Below are 22,132 nucleotides of genomic sequence, written 5' to 3'. Positions count from 1 at the left end.
TCATGTGCACTGATTGTCCCATGCTTTCTGCTTGATGTCTATGTTTAGACCACTCAGACACTGTCCCAAAACACTGAAGAGTTCTAACCACATGTGCTCCAGATGTATTTCATGCAGGGAGACCATGCAGAGGAATAGATGTAAGTGTCACCTAGTCAGACACAAAAACAGCAACAGAGAAGTAGAATAAATTTAGTGAAAAAAAAAAAAAAAAAAAAGTGGTGAGTATTCGGGATTTCCTTTGTATCTTTATGAGCTTTGGCTCTTTCCTCATAAAAAGAATCATATTTGCTTTGGAGGATACGTGATTGCTGGTGCTGGGGTAGAGTACAACATCCTGATGTTACTGAAAAGATATACAGATATACACTACCAGTAAAATATAATTGAAGTTGGCATTCCTGATGGCTAGGGTGGGGGACCAGAAGTCAGACTGCGATCTCTAGCACTGCTGATTGTTGGCAGGTTGTTATCAGACCCTGATATTTTATGAAGTTTAACTTGAAAAAGCAATGCCTAGATTTGCAGGGCAACAAAGCTGGTATCTTCGGGGCCAAAACCAGCAGATGGATTTTGCAAACAAACTCATGGAACACATGAGTGCTAAATACACTTCGAAATACAGTAAGTATTAAGCAACAACAAAAAAAGTTGCTAAGTATTGTAAGTAAATCCTGAAAACTTTTCTATTCTTACTCAGCTGGAAGAGATCTACAGGAAGTCTGTGCTACTGACTGTCCCTCTCCCAGATCTTCCTAAAACCCAGACCAGCAGAACAGAAGGCAGTAAACATTCTAGCAATTGAGACAATGAGAATTGCTGGACACTTCAGAAATGCAAGCTTGAGTACTCTCAGCACTACTGTCATCTTTTCTTCCATACAAATCAAGGAGCGCTAAATGTGTTCCACAAACCATAGGTGGTATTCAGCATCACACAGCATCACCCCAGGTAAAATGTGGCATTCTGAATTTGTCTGTTGAAGCTATCAACCACAAAAGAGGCAATCAAACATTTTGTGAGAGCAGGTCTAGTTTTTACTTTGTAAACTTTCCACATTCCTTATTATAACTAGAATCTTACCCTGCTTGAAAAATAAAATTAGTAAACAGAATTTAGATGATGGAACAAGACCACACGAAACATCTCGTTACAAAAGACCACCATCATCTAGGTCGTATTTTACATAAGGTTACCCTGACAAAGCAGGCTTCTGGCAAGCCCTGAGATTTGCTTTGATGTTGTAGCAGTTATTTAACACCTGGAGACATGGAGGAACTTAGCAGTTTGAGCCTTTGCCTCATTCATTGGAACCAACAATTTATGGCCTCAGGACTCATTTTGATGCCATTGATTTTTCAGGTTTTAGAAAAAGGCACAGAGATCCTCAACAGCTTCCAGCATAGGGGTTCGTGGCAGCAGCAGGCTGCTTGAACATTTGGTCAGAGAAGCAGCAGGACGTTAATGGCAACATCCACCTCCACCCAGCACAGCACATGGTACTCAATGTGAGTGCAGGTGGTGTATCAGCTTAATCTTTCCCTCTATTTCAGTGTATCCATTTCTTCGCTTCCTTACAGTAATGAGATCTCCATTAAATTTGAAAATAATAATAATCAGACTCACACAGGAAAGCAGAATGAGGCCAAGGCTGGATTTGTTTGGTAAAAAGTGCCGGAATGAACAGAAGGGAGCAGACTGCCTCCTGACCTCCGCAGAGATGAGCCCTTTCTTCAGCTGCTTAATTACCCTGATGGCTGATGTCGCTTGCTTAACTACAAACTAATCTCCCCCAGGTCACATGGACACTCATAAATATCTCCAGGAGAACTAGAACAACAGCAAAACCTGTGGAATCGACTTGAAAGAATATGCCAGGCTGTCAAAGAGAGGACATAGCAGCAAGAGCATGCAGCTGCTGCAGGATTGCCTGAAGAGTTTATAAATTCTGTGCACAGCACAGCCTGAGTGGGTGGCTTTGTTTTCTTTAATTTTCCTAATATGCTGTAAGGAGCTTGAAGTTCTCTTTGCATCAAAATGAGTCGATCAACATCCCCTAGATGATGTCTTTTTTCCTCCTGGGAAGAAACAATAGAGTTCCTGGGGAAACACTGCAGGAATCAGATGATCTTGCTTTATTAATGAATTACTTGGGATTTATCAGAATCGTTCTAAAGATGTTGTTGCAGAAGATGATGCGTTTGGTCATTATTATTCAAAGTCTGTCCTTCCCGTGAGTGCAAGTCCTCCCAGACAGCACTAAAAACATTTGCTGGATTATGGCCCTCAATTTTTACAGAATTAACAAATGTTAAATACAGCTACAATTTAAGTCTTGGAATTGAACTGATACGCAGGAGATTCTGCCTTCCATGTTGTATAAGAGGGTCACAACCCAGGACAGTGCTTCGATGGCAAGAGGGAAAAAAATGCAAGCAAAACAGGAAGATCCTGAGTGCGTGAACAAGAAATTAAGCAGGCATGTTCATTTGCAGAGTTAACTCAGGCATTGTTTCCTACTATCACTATCAACTTACAAAACATCAGTCTTCTGCTCATGGCACTGAATGGGAATTTCAGCTGCATATCCATGCACATGTTTGCACAGAACAAAGAGGAGAAAAAGAAACAAAATCCCTTCATTCTCCAGTTTTCTATTTGAAGAGTCTTACAGAGAGCAATAATCTAGGTTATTTTGTTATTGCTGCTCCACCCAGGACCAGTCTGAATCCCACACTAGCTGGAACATGACAATTTTCTTCCCCCTCCGTAACAGCTGGACATCTGAAAGTTAGAAACTCTTCAGGGACCAACAAGGGGACCACACCACAAGTGTGAAGTTTCCAAAATCTCCTGCACCCAGAAAAACATTCCCAGCAGAGCTCATAAGCAAAGAAAATAAACTCTTTTATGGATGTAGGGAAAACTAGGCAGCCTTTGTTCTACTTGGAAACCACTGAAGTTTGCTGGACTACAAGGAATAGCCAAAGATGTCATTTCTCCTTTCAAGCCTTTTGATGAATTGTTTCACCGGGACTCCGAGCACCCCATGCCCAGAGCTACCTCTTCGATATTTGGCAGCTCTGCCTTCCTCTGGGAACCCTTCAGACTCCCAGTTGGCTTAGTTTAACAAAGGTGGGTGATGGAAATGGAAGAATGAACTACAGCTACCTAATGCTTCCCTCCAGGACGTGCCATATAATACATTTTTGCATATTAAATGCAAATATGCAGCCACAGTTTGCTCTTACTCTCACAGTATTAACTGAAATAAGGTCTACACCAGTCTACAGAAGACAAATAATAACTACATAAGAAGATGGATAGATCAGCCTAAGCAAAAATGTACTGCAAAGCAAGAAGGCAAAAGGTAGATTTCTCTAGAGAGAGACAGAATATATTTACATATGAAAATCAAATACACAGCAAAAAGGAGAAAAAGGCATTGCATAAATAATGCTAGGAAAAATGAAAAATCTGTAATTTTAAACACATTCTAAAAATGCTTTCCAACATCTGCTCGTGTGTTGCTCAGTCAAGCAGAGATCCTGGAGCAATAGGTATGAAGTAGACAGGAACACTAAGCCATATGATAGAGCATAAAAGTCAATCACAACCATCCTTTCCAGTTTCCTTCAGCTGTGGAGAGGTAATCATCTCTACTAAGTTGTCTTCACCTTTAATAACCCTGTGACAGTTGTCTTTGGCTTACAAATGGAACACTTGGCTATACAGTTTGCTGGTATGACCAGCTCTGCTTGAGTGGACATAGAGCACACAATGCTGGAAAGCAGCAAGAGCACATGAGGAATGAGCCATCCGTCCAGGTGCTGTGTGCCTTCATGCCCTGAGCCCTTCAGTGTGGGATACACACAAGGGATTCAAAATGAATCAGGAATCTTAGCTTAGAGGAACTTGGGTAGGAGCACACACTGTATCTTCTTGTGCTCCAGCTCAGAGATTCAGCCTGCTCAGCTGAAGAGCAGAACCAAAGAATTCACTCCTCAGGACTGAACCCCAGGTCCTGGCCTCTACTGGAGCTGCTGCTTTGCAATTCAAGTACAAAAAAGAATACATTCTCCAGATTCTAATGATGACAGCCCTCCTCCACAGAAAACCTGTGAGGTTTTTTGCCCTCCTTCCCCCTCTAGGGATAAGTGATCACTTTCTATTATTGTTGACATGAATACTTACACTAAATCATCCATAATGGCACCTTTTGGTTGCCTCATTGATTTCTACTCTACTAGGCTTGCAGTGCATATCACTTCACTTTTATTGGATTTTCCAGTCCTTTTATAAAAAAAAAACAGCTAAAAAGGTGCAAGGCAGCCCATCTGTTTCCACCCAGGCAAAGTCACTTGTAAGACTCCTGAAGTCAAGTGGGGCAGAACAAAGTCCACAGGCACTGTGCATTTCTCTTGTCACTCAATGAAACCTAATAGGTACCTCTAAAATGGACACCTATTAAATTCCAAAAGCAAAAAGAGAAGACCTGCTGATTCAATAAAGAGTTACTTTACACTTCCCTGTGGTTGCTTCTGGTCACAAGAAACATAAAAGGGGAATCAGCATCACAGCTGACCTCACTCTTTGCAAGATATGGCTACCTTCCTCCTGAATCTAGTGCCAGCACTCTACCTTCTGGGGGGTTGCACTACAGAAAAACATCTGAGAGTGCCACATGGGTAAAACCAATAGTGAGAGAAAAGTAGGCCTGCAAACATTTCCCCCCTTGATACATGTGAGTCGGTGGTAGGCACAGCAATTCTGATCTAAACTGAGATGAAACAGAAGTCTTACATGCATGGCGAAGTCTGTAACTTCAGTCTCTGCAGACAATGAAAGTAGGGACTGTGTGAAATATCTGAACTACTTCTGGGTGACTCATGGGCTGACCAGACTGAAGGAAAAAAACAAGAGAGAGATTTATTCAACAAAATCCTAATCCTCTGGGAAGATACGATGGCCAAGAAATTGCTGGCTGCATCTGAATTTTCTTGCCTTGAATTCAAGATGAAAGATGTACATCCTCAGGCTGCTTCCAGAGCTGCTGGAGGGGACTTGTTGGATAGCTGCTTACACCAGGCTCCAGGAAGAAAATGCTTTTTTTCTGTGATTTTAATCTTTATTAAAAAAAAAAAAGAAAAAAGAAAAAAAAAGAAAAAAAAAAAAAACACAACAACAAAAGTAACCATATCTCTACACAAAAAAAAAAAAACAAAAACAATACTGCAACAGCTTTGCTTTACTCCTCACCAGTGGAGAGGGATCTCTTTTTATCTACAGTGCATGGTATCCAGGCAAGAATAAGCCCTACAGAAATAAATGAGGGCCACTCTCTATGAGCTAAGATGAGCTCCTGGCTGCTAAGCAGCAGAATAAGTTGTAAGCCCCCACCTCCCCTCCAAAGAAAGCCTTGTTGTGAAAATGAAGCTGCACTGAATATCCTGAAGTTGACGGTAATTAACAATGAAGATGGAATGTTCAGAGAGCAAACTGTCCTCACATGAGTAGGTCTGCCATGAGCATCTCTGCATGAAGAGGTAAAATTCTCCAGGCAGGTAAGGAGTACACATTTCCATCTGAAGAGCACTAGGGAAGAAGTTAGCAAGATATAACTCTCAGGGCTTCTCTAAGACTGAGGAGCTTTGTTGTTGCTGCTTCAGGAAGAAAACATTTCCTTAGGAACTCTGTTTGGAGACATTTTTATTGCAGAATCTACTTTGAAACATATTAAACTAAGTAGGAATAATAAGATGCTCTTGTTCCAGAATAAGAATTTCTCAAGAAATAATCTACCGCACTCTACATTCACAGCCTGCCTCGATGCAAATGAACTCTCAAGTGCCAGCAAGCCCTCAGACAGAACCTCTCCCCAAGCACTTAGCAGCAATGGGTTTAGACTCCAGCAGCACTATGACCACATAAACTAATGTCAAGGTGTTATTTTGCTCTTATCCTTAGCCTCCAGGGAAATTGTCATGAAGAACAACAAAAAAAAATAAATCAGAGGCATCAGAAGGGAATCAGAAGGGAAGGAGTGCCACTGAAAACACCAGGCAAGCTGAGACCTCAGACTAACACGAGCAGTGTGGAGTAAAAATTTATTTCAAAGCCAGTTACAGCAGCTGCTGGATCCAATGCAGAGCAGCCAACATGCCTGCAGTGAATTACAAGTTAATTTCCAAGGGATTCTAATTCTCACCCAGGAGAGCAGAGCTTGGTATTCCCCACTCCTTCCCAGAAGAAGACAGATATAACTTCAAAAGCATGGTACTCTTGTACCATCTCTTGGGAGAAGGTATTTTTGCAGCTCCGCTCTTCAATTTTGCCACCATTTGACAGATCACAGACTCCTAGAATGGTTTGGGTTGGAAGGGACCTTTAAAACCATTGAGTTCCAGCTCCCCTACTATAGGTAGGGACACCTCACACTAGACCAGATTTTGCTCAAAGCTCAAAAGGCCTGACTGGCTTGTTTTGCAGCAAGGAAACTGCATCCTCCTGTTCTTACTTTGGTGTCATGACTCGCTATACTGTTATTATTCATAATGTATCTGTTTTGCAGTGACACAAAAACCTGGCTTATGTTTGACCGTAACATAAGGCAGGACTCAACTTTTAAAATATTTTGTGTGCTGGCTCAAAATTGAATTTTTCTTCTAACTTTGGAAGGAAATGTTTTTGTCATAAAGAAGTCCTACACATTTTTCCTTTCTTCCCTTTTTTAACTGTGAAAACAAATCAATAGTTGATTTTTTTTTTTCTTTCTTTCCCTTCCCAACCCCTCTCCCCTTCATATTTCCTTCCCTCAGTGATAAAGTGACAAAAATGTGGGAAGGGAGATACAAGATACAAGATTAAAAAAAAACCACCAGAAATACAAAGTGAGTTTTTACAGTATTACTAATAAAGCATTCTTTGAAAAACTGTGGAATTAAAAAAAATTAACTAGCTTTTCAGCCATCTCCAATCATTTATTACATAAAGAAAAAGCAAATATTAAAACTAATTTCTATGTCAGAGGACAGATGAATAGATTGTATTACATGCTCAGCAAGGGGTAATAAGATACCAGACCCTTGAGCTTGGCACCATGGGGCACATCTGGAAATGGTTACTTAGCAGTCATTCCTATCTCTAAGGGCCCAATTTTCCTGGGCAAGGTGACTTTCAGGAAGGTGGTTGTGTCACTACTCCTGGAGGTATACAAGAAATGTTTAGATGTTGTACTAATGGACATGGTTTAGTGAGGAAATATTGGCGGTAAGTGGATGGTTGAATTAGATGATTTTGGAGGTCTTGTACAACCTTGGTGATTCTAAGATTCTATGATCCCAAACCCGCGATCTAATTCATTGTCCATAAAGCATTTAATAGAATTTTGTCCAAGTATTATCCATCAAAACAACTTGCACAATTATATTTCTTTCAAGATAACATTAAGCACGACTGGTAAGTCTACTTTGGGCTGGAGCATGTGCCCCGTTACCCCCTTCTCTCAAATCTTAGAGTGCAAACCAGGACCACATTGAAAGAGCAAAGATGACCTCAGCAAAGGTGCTGTTCTCTCAGGGAGGAACTTGCTTTCATCATGAGTCCCTTCTACTTGCCCTCCGAAGGAGATTTAAGCGGCAGAAGTCAAGGAGACTCTTTATAAACGTGTACACAATACTCTGACACACACAAAACAGGTGAGCAAACTATTCAGGGGCAAAGGAAGAATTTCATCCAGGTGCCCTCATGTCAAAGAAAAGTTTTCAGCAGCCAAGTCCTAGCCACACATGAATGCAGGCTCCTTAGAGCAGCAGCTACTGCAGAGGCAAAAGGATAAGGAAGGCAAGCACAGGGCATCTCTGAGACAAAGGAACTGAAAACAAAATGAAAACAAAAATCAATTCAGTTGAACTGAGTCAGGGCAGGCAAGGAACAAAGGGTCAGAAGACAAAGCTAGAAACGATAGACTAGCAAGATTAATATCAGTTGTGAGGAAGAGCTTGGATGCTACTGAAGGAGAAAGAAAAGGCTTAAAGAAAAGTGTGAAAACGAGAGCTAATTGTGAAACCAAACATGCTGCTACAACACCTGCAGCTTGATCAGTACATATCTCACTGTTGCCCTTACAGAAAGGGCTTCAGCTCACAGCATAGACTCCTTGAAATTAATGACAATTACTCACTGTGAGCCATTGCTTTTTCATTGACAACAGAGCCACACAGGTGGGATCTAAAGACAACACTCAACTTCTTGTTTTTTTACAGCCCTGTTCTGATGTTTGCATATTCATGCTCTGGTCTAACTCCACTTGGGCAGGACTTCAAGATTTCCCCATTAGCACATGATCCACGAGCACCATGTGACCCAGGGAAGCCAAGCTCCTTGGGGAAAGCTATGTGCACAGTGCAATGGATGCTCTTGGCCATAAACCAAGTACCTCCTACAGGCCTGCTCTCTCGATGAGGCCCAGAGAAGCTACACAACATGAGCATAATACCACTCCCCAGAAGAGCTACCCAAAGCTATTCAGAGCTATATGCACGTAAAATGGCCTCGATCTAACTGATTACTGGGAAGAGACAAACATCTTCAAAACCCACCTGGATTTCAGTTTCCAGCTGAAAAACAGACCACATTAAGGGGAGCTTAATGTGTTTCAGCTATATCAGTATTTTCTCTTCTTCCTGTCCTCAGACACCAACAAAGTGCCACAGTGTACTGTTACAAAGATGACGTGCTCTAGCTTAGAGGTGGATTAGTTAGGGGTGGGAGGAAATGATCTTCAAGGTTAGTCACAAGTATGAGCAGTGAAAAAACATTGCAAAATCAGTGTATTTAAGAGATTAATTGGGCAACCCACCCGGAGACAAAGCAAATTTGCCTGCTGTTGTGCAGTGAAGCCTTTCTCAATTCTCTCTTGAAGACCAAGGGCTCCTTTAACTCTGATTACTGTAAAGAGGATTAGTAAAGCAGAGGTAGTCAAATGCCTGCCCTGGGCAAAGAGCAAACTGAATCAAACAAAACCCCTTGACATTTCTTAGCTGGGTAGGCAAAGCTGACCTTGTTATCCCTAGGGATGAAGAATTAAGACCAGTCCACTCCTACTACAGAAGATGCAAAGTGAGCATGCAGGTCTAGGCTCACGGGGTGAACCTGTCCGCTGAGCCCAGCTTCACCATCCCAGTGCTTCTGAAGGGATACCAAGAGTGAACAGTAAGAGTGAATAACAAAACTACAGAGCCAGAAAAATTTAACCTCATTATAAATTTCCTCCAGCTCAGGAAATCAGTTGTATAACCTCTCACGCCTGCCTGAGACCACAGCAATTTGATTCAGACATGCTATCTTGTAATACCCAATATCACTTTGGGTAACAGAAATTCTTCTTATGGCCTATTTACATCAACATTTTTAAGAGGAGCTTTTATTTCTGTTACTCCAATATGGACGCTTTATATTCTCAGAACAACCTCCCTCCCCTGGGATACTTCACACTAAAATCCCATCCAGGAGATTTACAAGGGACAGACAATAGTGTTTTTCATGTTGCTTTAAAAGTCAAGGAGAGCATTTCCCTTTGTATTAAAGCTTAGGAGCTGTGCACTTAGAGGGAAAAAAAGTCCTAGTGAGAAGGATGAATGCAGTTCTAGCAACTTTAAGAGAGCCCTGCAGCTCATTTTATGGTTGGACTGTTGAATTCTGTTGTCTTTGTCTGCTTCTCATCATTAGGTTTCCTGAACCCTTATAAAAGAGACCATGAACTGCAGCTTCTGTTTGCCATGCTCCCTCATTGCTTGTAAGTGCTAAGCTGTGGCAAATTAACAAAGTGCTGTGCTTCCATCCACTCTCACCACAACATATGCATAGTATCTTTTGTACGCAGGATGCCATTCATTTCATAGAAAGAGTTTTTTTTTCGCCTCTTAACTAAGAGCAGTCACCTCTGGGATGGCACTCTGCAATGGCAGAAAGGGCAGATGCATTTTCCTATGCATTGCAGCTGGGAGAGGAGGTTTGCAAGGGATACAAGTGAATACTGAAAAGGAATGGAAGCTCAGCATTTTTGTACTTTTGTGTCAGGAAGACAGTATGAAGCCCTTTAAGGAGGAGCTTCTATTTAGTTCCATTCTCTTCAGTAACAGAAATGCAGTCAGCAAGCTGAAACACTGGCAAAGGTACCACAAAGGGCAGTCTTTTGTCTGAGAGCTGCAGCATGGCCAGAGCAGAGCACCCTCCTGCACTGAGATGAATCACAAGCTATGTCGTGATACATATGGAAATATTCACTTCTTTGAGCCTAGATGTAACCAGCATAGTGTAAGCATTTGCTTTCATCTGCTTTCATTTAGCAGAGAAGACAGAACTGAAACCTGACATTAGTATGACAAACATGTTTATGTAAAATTCATGTATTCTATGGAATTCTATGTTGGTTTTTTTTTTCCACTGCTAGGAAATACAGCTGAGAAATGAAGATCTAGCTTGCTAAAATGAAAAGTACAACAAATAAAGTACACAGAATGAAGTTAGAATTGACAAAAAGCAAGCATGTATTCTAACATAAATTCAGCCTTAGGTAAAGTCCAGCAGACAATGCCCTCAAGCCCTGAGGATCCTATCACTACCACAAAAGGCACTTCTTGGGCTCAGCGTTTTCCTCCAGCATGGCTTCTAGAACCAAAGCATTCTACACCAATACCTATGGAACACAGTTCCATTTTTCTAGGTGAAATTTATCCTCTAGAAACTGATAAGCAAGATTATCACCTGTGTTAATTCAGAAATGTTCTTTTCATGTGTAAAGGCTTCATTAGCTGCATATACTCTTGTATTTAAAACATGCCATGTCCTGTCTTTCAGCTATCACTTACACTCTTAATGCTCTAAGATTTATGCTTAGTGAAGGAAGCAGAAAAGCAACTTTTAATCCAAGTGCAGCTTATTTCTCTTATTTCTTCATAATGAATGACAAAGTTCAGCAGAAATTCCAAGCAGAAGCAATAAGTTCCTGAATGACTCTACACATTTGCAATGTGTCTGCCACAAAGGAAAGAAAGAAAAAAGAAAAAAGAAAAAAAAAAAAAAAGCAGAGAGGGAAGGGAAGGGAAGGGAAGGGAAGGGAAGGGAAGGGAAGGGAAGGGAAGGGAAGGGAAGGGAAGGGAAGGGAAGGGAAGGGAAGGGAAGGGAAGGGAAGGGAAGGGAAGGGAAGGGAAGGGAAGGGAAGGGAAGGGAAGGGAAGGGAAGGGAAGGGAAGGGAAGGGAAGGGAAGGGAAGGGAAGGGAAGGGAAGGGAAGGGAAGGGAAGGGAAGGGAAGGGAAGGGAAGGGAAGGGAAGGGAAGTCTCAGTTCTGTTGCAGCAACTTTACTCTTCTGTTAATTCCTTCAGGGATCCTCCAGAAATATATAAACAAACAAATAAATAAGAGGTTAAAGAATATTTTGAATCTGTCCTGAAATAAATTCCTTTGTAGCACACTAAGGGGGAAATAGCACCTTAGTCATGTAGAGAGCAAGCTCAATAACCCACCAGCCTGGTGAGTTATTCTACAACAGCAGAAACAGTTGGTGGAAACATTGCTTTCAGGCAGTCTGTCCCCTTCTATCCCATTATATCCCATTTATAGAATTTATAGAATTTATAGAATTAAAATTTGTACAAATGTCAGGGTTTTTTTTTTCCTGCCCTCTAGTGGGAAGAGAGTAGGGATAAAAAACAGACAAAGAATGTTAACTGAAAACCAAAAGACACTGACCAGTGTAGTCTGGTTTTTCATTTCATATCATCTGATTTAAGCTGAAGCTAGAGGGAGCATCCATTTAAGCAGCGGTAATGAAAAGAGATTGATTGAAAAGTCATTTTTGCTCCATTTCTTATGGATAAGAGTCCCAGGTGCCTGTTTTCCTTACATTTTCTTTTTAATGGCTGCTCCCTGTTCAGCCCATAATCTTCAAGGTCAGCTTCAGGTCAAACTGCATTTAGTACAAGATGCTCTGCATCTGCAAGCCCGGCTATGGGATCCCTCTGCCATCTCTATAGCACTGGGTTTTGTTTTCCATTCTGGGCTCCCAGCTCAGCAAACTTTATTTAGAGTAAATGCTTATAGGACCATATTTTATTTCTACATTTAAGTGGCATTATGAACATCACACTGGCAAACGTATTACGAAGACAACAGATAGTTCCCATTCTAACAAGAGATGCTGAGCCTATGAGGACCAGTCCATGCCTAACTACATCTAGAGTTGCTAGAGCTGCAGGTGCTAGACTTGCAAAACCCAAGGCATACAGAACAAATTTCAACATGCTAGCCAACAAATCTCCTACAACACTCCACGTGCATTTGCGGCCTCCCACAAAGAAAATCTAGCAGGCAAAGGAAGGAAAATAAGACTAAGAACACTGGGAAAAAAAATACTCTTATTGCCAGATCTTAAATGAAATTAGCCTTTGGAAAGCTGTCTAAACATCAGCTATTATAGGGTAGGAACTCGTAGACAGATTTTGCACACACGTGCATATTACATGTGTATATAGACACTATTTGGTCGCATCTGTAAGATAGAAGTATCTATCTACTTACTTAAGATGCTTGTCCTAGAAATGCAACGTGAAAATAAGACAGTAAGTAGCATATATTTTTTACATAAAATATTTTCTGAAACAAAAATACTTTTTTTTTTTTCCTTTGGAGAAACAGAGGAGAACAGTTTTTTCACTTTTTAAGAGAGGTACAAAAAAAAAAAAAAAAAAAAAGATTCAAAATCATAATTGAAACCTCTCAGAAATCTGAACAGCCCACAAGAGATTAATTCAAGTCGTAAAATGAATTCACTTTTATTTTTTTAAATGATAAAAACTCTCCAGTAGCAGCAGCGACTCTAGTCTGTTAGGAAACGTTCATAAGAGTAAACTGAAAACAGAACCCTTTACATCCTAGACCCTATTCCTACTTTCTCATCCGCAAACATGACAAGCATCAATGCTCACGATGAGTGTCACAGCCTGAGGAGGAGAGCACTGCCCAACCTTTGGATGTAACGGGTACTCATGCGATGCATTCTCTGTTGACTAACTCTCCATCTCTGACCTCGAACTTCACAACAAGCAGTTAAGAACTATCAGAAAAATGTCCTAAAAAGGCTGACCTGAAGCATTGTAATAACTCTTAAAAGACCAAAACAGAAACAAAAGTTTGTAATCCATCTTTCTGTGAAGAGGCCCTTTGGGGTTTTGTCTGCCTTTTAATGAAGAGAGCTACAGCTCAGCAGCTGCACCATGTGTGAAATATTGTGGCACTTGTTTTTAACTGCTGGACGAGGTGTTTAATGATTCTAAGGAAGTCTGACTACTGCTGCTAGCATTCCACAGCAGAAAGGAGAATAGCGCTTGCATCTGAGTTTACAACGTTCTCACATGTACATGAATGAGGAGCATTTTCATCAAAATCCCAGTTTACGGTGGATTCCTCAGTATGGAGTATGAAGAGGGATGACTCAAACAATACAGCTCGGAATGGAAAGAGGTATTTATGGTGTTTTCCCATAGGTACACAAATATTCTTGTTTAGGTTTTCCACATGTGGATAAGGTAGAAGACAAAAGATCCACAGTCAGGACCAAGTACGTACTGATGCATCAAGGTTATTTAACTTTCTTCTCAGGGCATCTTGCCTAACCAGATAGTGGAAGCTGTAAGAGTATAGTGGTGTCAGGCCCTAGGAAATTGGTGCAGATGCTACATTAGAGAGCAGGAAGAGATGCAACTAGCCCAAAGACAGGTAAGGAGTTAGTTACGAGCTTAGTGCCTTAAAAAAGACAACAGACCCAGAACTGAATAAAATATTCAGAACAAAATAGAAGAATGAAAAATGAAAGCTTGTAACTTATCATTGATTCCTCTGTTGGCTGATTATCCAGGCCCAGGCAGTCAAAATACTGCTCTTCCGTATATAAGATGCTGCTTGCACCTGGGGAATCTTTGGGATTAGCTTCCATATCTTAATACTTCAGGTGGTGAGTATAATCAAGCATTCGAGAAGAAATCTCTCTACCGAGGAAAAAAATCCTGACATGTTCCATACGCACTGACTGGGCTTGCATTTGGATATTAAATCTGCAGTATCTAACTCTGCCAAAATTCCTCCCAGGACTCCAGAAATAAAATTCCTTATTATGCCTTCACTTGACTGCCCAAGGGATCCTTTTCATCCCTTCTTTTGACCCTACCACGCAAAAGTTTTCAAAGATGGAGCAAGCACCCAATTTCACATCTGGCAATGCTAGAAACTACGCAGCAACAGCCTTGAAATGTTTGCCATTTCTACTTGTCTTGACACTAATTATACACACAAGGCAGCTTCATCTGCACTGGGCAGAATGGCTCAATGCACAGTGGAGTTCAGTGCCTTCAGATCTGTGCATTTCCAAGTGAGTGAAGCGTGCATTATAACTGCAGTCGCAGCAAGTTTCTAATGTGCTCCTCCAAGACTGACCCCTCCTCTCTTCTTACATTCCCCCTCTCTTTTTGTTTTAATTTTCCTGTAAAATGCAAAGTTTTTCTCAGACAATCAGAGCATGACTTCCATCCAGTTGTTTCATCAGGCTAAATTTGCCACCCGCTTTTTCACATCCTTTTTTCCCCCCTCTTTTTGTATAAACTCTCCATTATCAAAATAATATCACTTACAAAACACCACCTCAGCAGCATGCCTCAGCCCTCATTTCACAGGGCTCTGCCAGCAGCCATGAACAGAATCAAAGCATCCAATTAAAAATCCATATTCATTAACAAAACACCATGTGTACTATAATGCTCTACATTGACTATGCTACCATAGGAGATGGAAAACTCTGAGTTCCCCTGCACTCGCTATGGAGGTCTGATCTCTAAAAGGAAGTGTTTTACCTTTTTCTGAGAAGAGGCTTGGTACTGCCTTAGCCCATTGGGCTAGGACAGTAGAAGTGACAGCTGTTGACCTTCTGCCTCAGAGAAATGCCAGATATGGGACTTGGCCAATATGAGAAACATACAGAGAAGACCATGAAGCCATGCCAGACCTTCCCTACTGAGGTCTTTAGGTACCAACAGGACCAGTTGCAAACCAATCTGCAGCATTACGAGCAGCCAACGTAATAAGCTCTGCGTAAGCTTGATTGATGCAACTCATTGGTTAGGCAGGGCCATATTCGAGCTGATGTAGTAAATTAACACATTCCCTTGGTTTCAGGGAAGTTGCATTGATTTATACCACCAACAATTTACCACCGTGAAAAGTCACATACCATAAGTACAATATTTCAGCCTATACAATGAAGCTATACGAACACATGCCAGGATTATTTATTTATTTGTACCCACAAGCCTGGGATTTACAGCTCTTTATAAATATGAGCTGGGTAATTTGCTTTCTATTTTTAGCAGGAATGCTTTGTGCAGGGAACAGCTGTCAGCCACTGGGAACTGTGCTTCTCAGAGCAGCAGCTTCAGACAAATAGAGGCCTCTTAGAATTACACTGGAGAACTGGAGCCACTGCTTCACAGCAGAAAAGATGCTGAAGATAGTAGACAGTGAGAAAAATGATCACTCAACTGAGAACCACTCCCGGAATTTTTCCATCATTTTTTCTCTACGGGAAGGAGCCTTATGCCATCATATTACATGTATGGATCTTGAACTGTCAAAAAATCCTGAATAATCTCAGAGCCTCCTGTTCAGTTTTGACCAAATTCAGCAAACATTCACAAATCTCAGGATTGATACATTCTCACTGATCCCTGGGTAGAGGTGACAGACTCCCTACTATCTCCATTATGGGAAAAAACATCACGTGAACTCAGCCTTCTATCAGACCAACAAAATTAGGCAAATCCAACAAGTGAATCTGTAGGAAACCCAATCTGGTATTCCCATTTCTTACAAAACCACGGTGTTGTAGGCACTCACCTTGGCACACGAAGGAAGAAGGCGTTTCCCCAGGATGGACTCGTGCAGTGATGAACACCACTTTCTGTTCAGCACCTGGGCGCAGGTTCGCTGCAGCAGAGTGGCAGAAGGAAAAAGAGAGACAAAAGATCCTTAAACTGGGTTCCATATGTAGGACACAAAGGAACATTAATATTAAAGCATATCCTTTTATTAAAATTGGTCATACATTATAAATAAGCACAATCTATAATTAAAGTAGGCAGCGTCACTGGGTCTCCGTACCAGGCCACAGCAGCAGACTGCACAAGGGCTGCAAATCTAATGACACACAAGCCAAACCTGCAACAACAAAGTTAGCTCTCCTTTTATAAAACAAGATTTACTACAGGGAGTTTAACTGCACTGTAATTGCTCTCTCACTTGTGATAAATACCCCCTGGGGCAACAAGAACAGTGGGGGTCCATTCACATCGTAAAGCCAATTGAACCCTGCCTAACGCTTGATGCAAGCCTTAGCAGCACCAAAGCATGGTGAAGTGCTAACCAATTACATTCATTACCACGGGCTTTGCTTTGAGGGATCTTTCCTCTTCTGTTTGGGTCCTCATCTGCTCTGATGAAAAGAGATACTAAGGAATATCGAAGTATGGAAGAGAGATCAGAAGTAAACTGGGGTGAGACAATAACTACATGAATTGCATTAAGGAAATGACTTGCCCTATTACATTAAATAGCAAGGACCTCTGAGGTGGACCATAAAAGGTGGCTAATTGAGCACTTAATTGCTACCATCTTTAAACCACACTGCTTTGGCCATTTGCTTAGTTGTAAACAGGTTGGGTCACACAGTGTGTTCCCTCTGTGCAGTGATAGCATTCAACAAACAGGAAATAAAAGTTATGCCTCTTCAAAGTGGTTTTGGGGATTTTAAGGACCATAAGAGGTCAGGACCTCAGTTAGTATCTTTCCTAGATCTGAACACACACAGCAGGGGAAGTACTGGACACAGCAGGATTCAATTTAAATCTCTGCTGTGAAATAGTTTTTACATTGAAAGGCAACTGAAAACTAAATCCAAGCTTTTAAAAAAAATAAAATAATTAAATCAGGTATATGCGTTACATGCATATCCAAACATAGAAAGATATTTGGGGACTGAGATCACCTCACGATTTTCTGGTTGGTTGTTTTTCTGTTTAAAAAAAAAAAAAAAAAAAAAAAAAAAGTCCTGGTTCTTATAAATGTTCAGTTCTCTCATCTCAGTTTTTACAGCTTTCATATCTAACAAAATCACAGAAATAATCAATACATTTCGGTTGGTTTTGATTGTTCTCTGGAGGCAATGGGACAACAGATCTCCGTGGGGCATTTATTTCCTCAGCCCTTCTAAATGTTCTACAGCAGCTTACCCCGCAACTTATCCAGTCATTCATTCTTTCAAACTCCAACTTCACCACTCTGGCATTTCAGAGCCCCAGAGGCAAAGAAATATAAGAAAGAAATGTCTCTGACAAACATAGCAGATGTGGGGTCAATTCTGTCTGCAGAAAAGAAGTGGGAGGCAGTAAAAAGGAATACAACACCATCAGCTAGAAGTTGATGACCACTCCGCATCATTTGCATTAACACTGAGTAGTGTGGGAGGAAGGAGATGCATCAGCAAACCAACTTTAACGAGCAGGAAAGGAAGCCTATGGTGACAAGTGGAGTTTTCCAGGGAAGATGAGGTGTTTTAATTTTAGTCTTGGTTTCTCACTACCTGAGATTATTTCAAATGGAAGTAAGTTAAACTAATTTCCTTCCCAGTCAAATTTATTTGCTTATGAGGGTAATAGGTAAGTGAGATCCCTATCTCTATCTCAACCCACAAACTTTTTCATCTCATTTTCTCCTGTCCCACTCAGCGCAGCTGGGTGGGAGTGTGGCAGCCAGCCAAGGCCAACCCAGTAAAACCAGCAATAGATACAGCTACAAATCACTATCTCACATTTTAACATTCAACTAAAAATCTTTTAGTTGAAGCATCTTTTCTACATCAGGATGGAAGAGACCAATGGAATTTATAATAAAAAAGGTCAGACGTGTACCTTTTCTCAGTAGATGCCAAAACCTAAACTACAGACCCACTTAGCCATGAATTATCCAACTTCACAAATGGAGAGAATGTATTTTGCTGTGGTACCTCATGCCCCAACAGCTACCATAGCAACAGATCTTTCAAAATACCAGATGTAAAAAATTTTCCAAGGAAAAAAAACTTATCAATTTCTGGAATTATTTTCTACTCTTACTTCTAGCTGGTATGTTGAAGACTGAGCTAAACATCTTCCTTCCCATCTGAAGTCTACCACTGCAGTCACCATTAACTGTATTTGCCTTGCCTGAAGAATTTGACTGAGACCTAAACAATTTGCCTCTTTATCTATTGGCAAAACAGATTCCACATTGCCTTCCTTTCTCAGGTGTTTTGAACTATGAGGTGGGCTGTTGCCAGCATTTTGTATTCAAAACCCCGTGAGCTGAAGACTCCACAGAGGAAATGAAAAGAACTCTATTGCATTACACTTCCCTGCGCTGTCTCGCCTTGTCTGTGTCCAACAGAGCTACAACATCTGCGTTAAAGCAAACACTGATGTCATTGCTGTCCTGGCTGTCTAGTCTCCGCCACGTTAAACTGCTTTAGCAAATCAAATCCAGGCAGCCTTTACTGTACTCTGGCTTTTCCCAAGGGAACAGATTAGCACCTAATGCCATTTGTTCTTGTTACTTCTGGTCACAGATGTCATTTCAAGTAGGAGCGCACATCTCAGCAACACATGTTGTAAAAGAATGTCATTTTAGGTCCCTACTAAATCTCACTGGACAAGGTGAAGTCAAATAAACACAAGCTCTTCTTGCCGGCTTATAGTTGGATTGCAGGCCACTTCCCAGCATCCTCTTTCTTAAGACTCACATAGGCTGTGCAAAGAAACTAAGCAGGTAAAACAGATGCCTTTCATACCACAGAAATAAGCAAAGACTACATTACAATTTCTGAAAGTCAGATGCCTATTCTGAGTCCCCTTGTCCTGGAAGGGGCATAGGCAGGATCTCACGTGCCTTGCAGAAGAACCCACAGGAGGTCAGCTGCGTGCCGGGGAAGCATGTCTTCAAGATGCCCTTACTGCCTCTCTTCACCTTCCACCATGTTTAAGTAGTCCCATGTAGAGCACAGAGGAGTTTTGTTCAAAGCCCCCCTTGTGCTTGGATTCTACCCAGCAATGGTCTTGCTTGGCATGCTCTAAACTGGATCCAATCCTCTCAAGTTCCAGATTTTCATTCAGGCTCTGGCCTTGACTCTGTCAGGTGCTTAAATACATGATTTAGTTTGACAGACTTCTATTGTGTTTAAAAATGGGCTTAAATGTAAGTGTTGGCAAAAGAGCTTTGCTGAACTGGGGCCTTTTAGCAGGAAGCCTGCTTCTGAGATCATTGTCACAATGTTTTAAAGTTGGAGATTGTGCAACTATTATCCTTTATTGCCCATTTTATACCAAAGTCTCTCTTCTTTCTCTTTTTACATCCCTCTTAAAAGCAAAGCTATTTTGGAGCATTTAATATTATTTAATCTCTCTACTCTGGCAGCATAGAAATTACAGGAACCATTACAATGGTCCTGTGTGCATGTATGCTTTATTGATGTATATGCTGACCTAATATCAAATTGATTTTGCTCAGCTTTTCTGCTGACCATAGAAAAATGCAAATTGGGTATTATATTTGCACACTAATTTTACTGGGCCCTTGTGTCTTCATAAAAAGATAAAGTTTGGGCTAATAAAAATAAAACATTTCTGGTGCTAATATGGGCAAATGTTTATGTAGGCAGGTAACAAATTGGTTTGTCATTTAGGGGAACATAAAGAGCACTAAAATCATCTTTAGGCAAAATAGATTGGGGGCTTTTGCTTAGCTTTTAGCTTTCATTTGCAAAATCAATTTAATGTAACACAGTGTCTCAAAGGCAGGGTGACACAGGATTAAGACATTCATTGTATTCCCCCTCCATAACTGCTCCTTATTCAGAGACCATGAGATTTAGGTTTGTTCCTGCTTAAAGCAAATTAAATATACTCCAACCAAAAGGGAGAAAGGAACATTTAGGGTTGTGCTATATGCGAGCATCCTACAGGGACAAACAAAAGGGTGGAGTAGGAATGAGAGGCTCAGAATGTTTGGAAGGTATTTGTTGAATGAGTTATCAACACATTTCAGTGCCACCCAGGAATCTGAAAGTGTAATACGTGAATGGTCTCCTTGCCTAGCTAGTTCTTTATTCCTCCTTCAAGTCCTTTGTAACAATGCCTTTCAGGCATCTTTAACGGCCAACAACTTCTGCTGAAATGCAGCTAAGTGAACATCAATGACAGTTTAACTAGACAGGCATATATCAACAGACTAACTTCTATACTGAAATGAGTTGACCTATTAAGTTCTTTACTTTGAGAGTAGTGAGGTGCTGGAACAGGCTGCCCAGAGAAGTTGTGGATGCCCTGTCCCTAGAGGTGTTCAAAGGCCAGGTTGGATGGGGCCCTGGGCATCCTGGTCTAGTGTTGAGTGTGGAGGTTGGTGGCCCTGCATGTGGCAGGGGGTTGGATATTCAAGATCCTTGAGGTCCCTTCCAACCCTGGCCATTCTGCGTGATTCTGTATTTAAATCCCAGAGCAGGTACTATTTCCATCCAGCTTTTGCTTTCCTGCCCCTTCCCTCCCTCAATTGCAAGGTATTTTGGAGGGGTTCCATGCAGCAGGAGGTTACATAAACAATTTTGATGTTAATACTTGACTGCATTTTCAACCTAATAGCCCAGGAAAGGGATCTGACTGTAAAGGAAAAGGCCAGAAGTGTCTCCTGGTAAAAATTGTGCTGAAACACAGATCAAATGACACTGCAAAGCTATTTGCAAATCAGAAATGGCAAATGATTGTGGGGCAAGATTCTCCTTACCTCACAGACCCTCTTGTTTGTTTTTAATCTCCATTAAGTTTTGGAAGCAATCATTTTTCTATTTGGTCTGATACTTCCAGCTTGCCACCCTTCTGAGGAAAGAAAATTAACCACATGCAAAACCAGTCAAGGTACACTTACATCGTCTTTCCTCACTCCTCCTCTCTGCTGAAAAAAAACACTTCCAAAAAAAACCTGAGGTTTTGTCTTTAAATTATACATACCCTTCTGAACGTTAGAACATACAGTTCTATGAATAAGAATAGCAGTCTAGAATATGAACAGCACATTATCGTCCTCAAATGGCCAAGGTGATGACAACTCATAATTAAGGATGCAGACAGTAGCATTTAATGTCACCTACCTGCATCACCATCATACCACAACAGTTTAGCAGGCAGGTCCCCAGCCTACTTTCTTTTTCCCTCTCCTGCTTTGCTATTTATAAAGTCAAGTTGGAGCGTAGATAAACCCCTTGCCCTCCAGAGACCACAGGCAGGCAGTAAATTATGGGAAAGCTAAGTGGTACATCAAATGTGTCTCCTCAAAGCTATATATCATCTTGTTAAATTTGATGCCTAATCCCAGAACCCCAGAAATCATTCCCCAAATCCCACAAAACGCTTGTTCTATACCAGCTGAAGGACACAAGAAAATAAAGTTTACCAGCAGGAAAAAAATCATTCTAGCCCTCTTTTTCTAAATGTCTTCATTTTACTTGGGTGCCTCTCAGTGCTATTCTGTAGCTTCACAACAAACCCATCTGTATTTGAATGTATGGATGCTGATCTGCAATACTCATTTTTTTTTCTTGCAGCATTGGGTATCATACTGCAAACTGAACAAACCAAAACACATCCCACTTATCTCTTTTTAAATATGTTATAGCAGATGCAGATAGAAAAGTGGTATCTTACATACACAGCAGCACTTCTCCAGTTATTGTGAATGACAGTATAAAGACCTACAGCTGTTCCACAAACTTCACTTAACTGAACTCCACAATCACACATTAGTGAGGAGAGGGAGAAATACTAAGGAGCTGCCTGCAGCCACAGAAGCAGGCCTCATCTTTAGGGAAGGAATCAGTGCTAACTGGTACCTATCTTGTTCTGTCTTTTCACAGCTATCTTCCCTCTGGAAATGCTCCCTGTCCCAGCAGCTTTCACTCTATACAAAGGGCTAGAAATAAAATATTCAGATGGAAGACATTTCCACCTG

At 41.1% G+C, this 22,132-nt stretch overlaps 1 protein-coding gene across 2 annotated transcripts in view; it reads right to left on the bottom strand.

The window, feature by feature from the left end:
- The window catches only part of BEND5 (BEN domain containing 5), an 851,004-nt gene that overhangs the window by 189,355 nt on the left and 639,517 nt on the right, over positions 1 to 22,132 (bottom strand). For both annotated transcript variants that reach the window (XM_052665964.1, XM_052665965.1), the window contains exon 7: positions 15,944 to 16,033. In XM_052665964.1, the coding sequence (XP_052521924.1) occupies positions 15,944 to 16,033 (90 nt within the window). The remainder of the gene's footprint in view (positions 1 to 15,943; positions 16,034 to 22,132) is intronic.

The sequence above is a fragment of the Tympanuchus pallidicinctus genome, unplaced genomic scaffold (assembly GCF_026119805.1).
Source record: "Tympanuchus pallidicinctus isolate F22 unplaced genomic scaffold, pur_lepc_1.0 scaffold7, whole genome shotgun sequence".
NCBI lineage: Eukaryota > Metazoa > Chordata > Aves > Galliformes > Phasianidae > Tympanuchus > Tympanuchus pallidicinctus.
The sequence above is the reverse complement of the archived record's forward strand: the minus strand, read 5'-3'. Positions and strand labels throughout refer to the sequence as shown.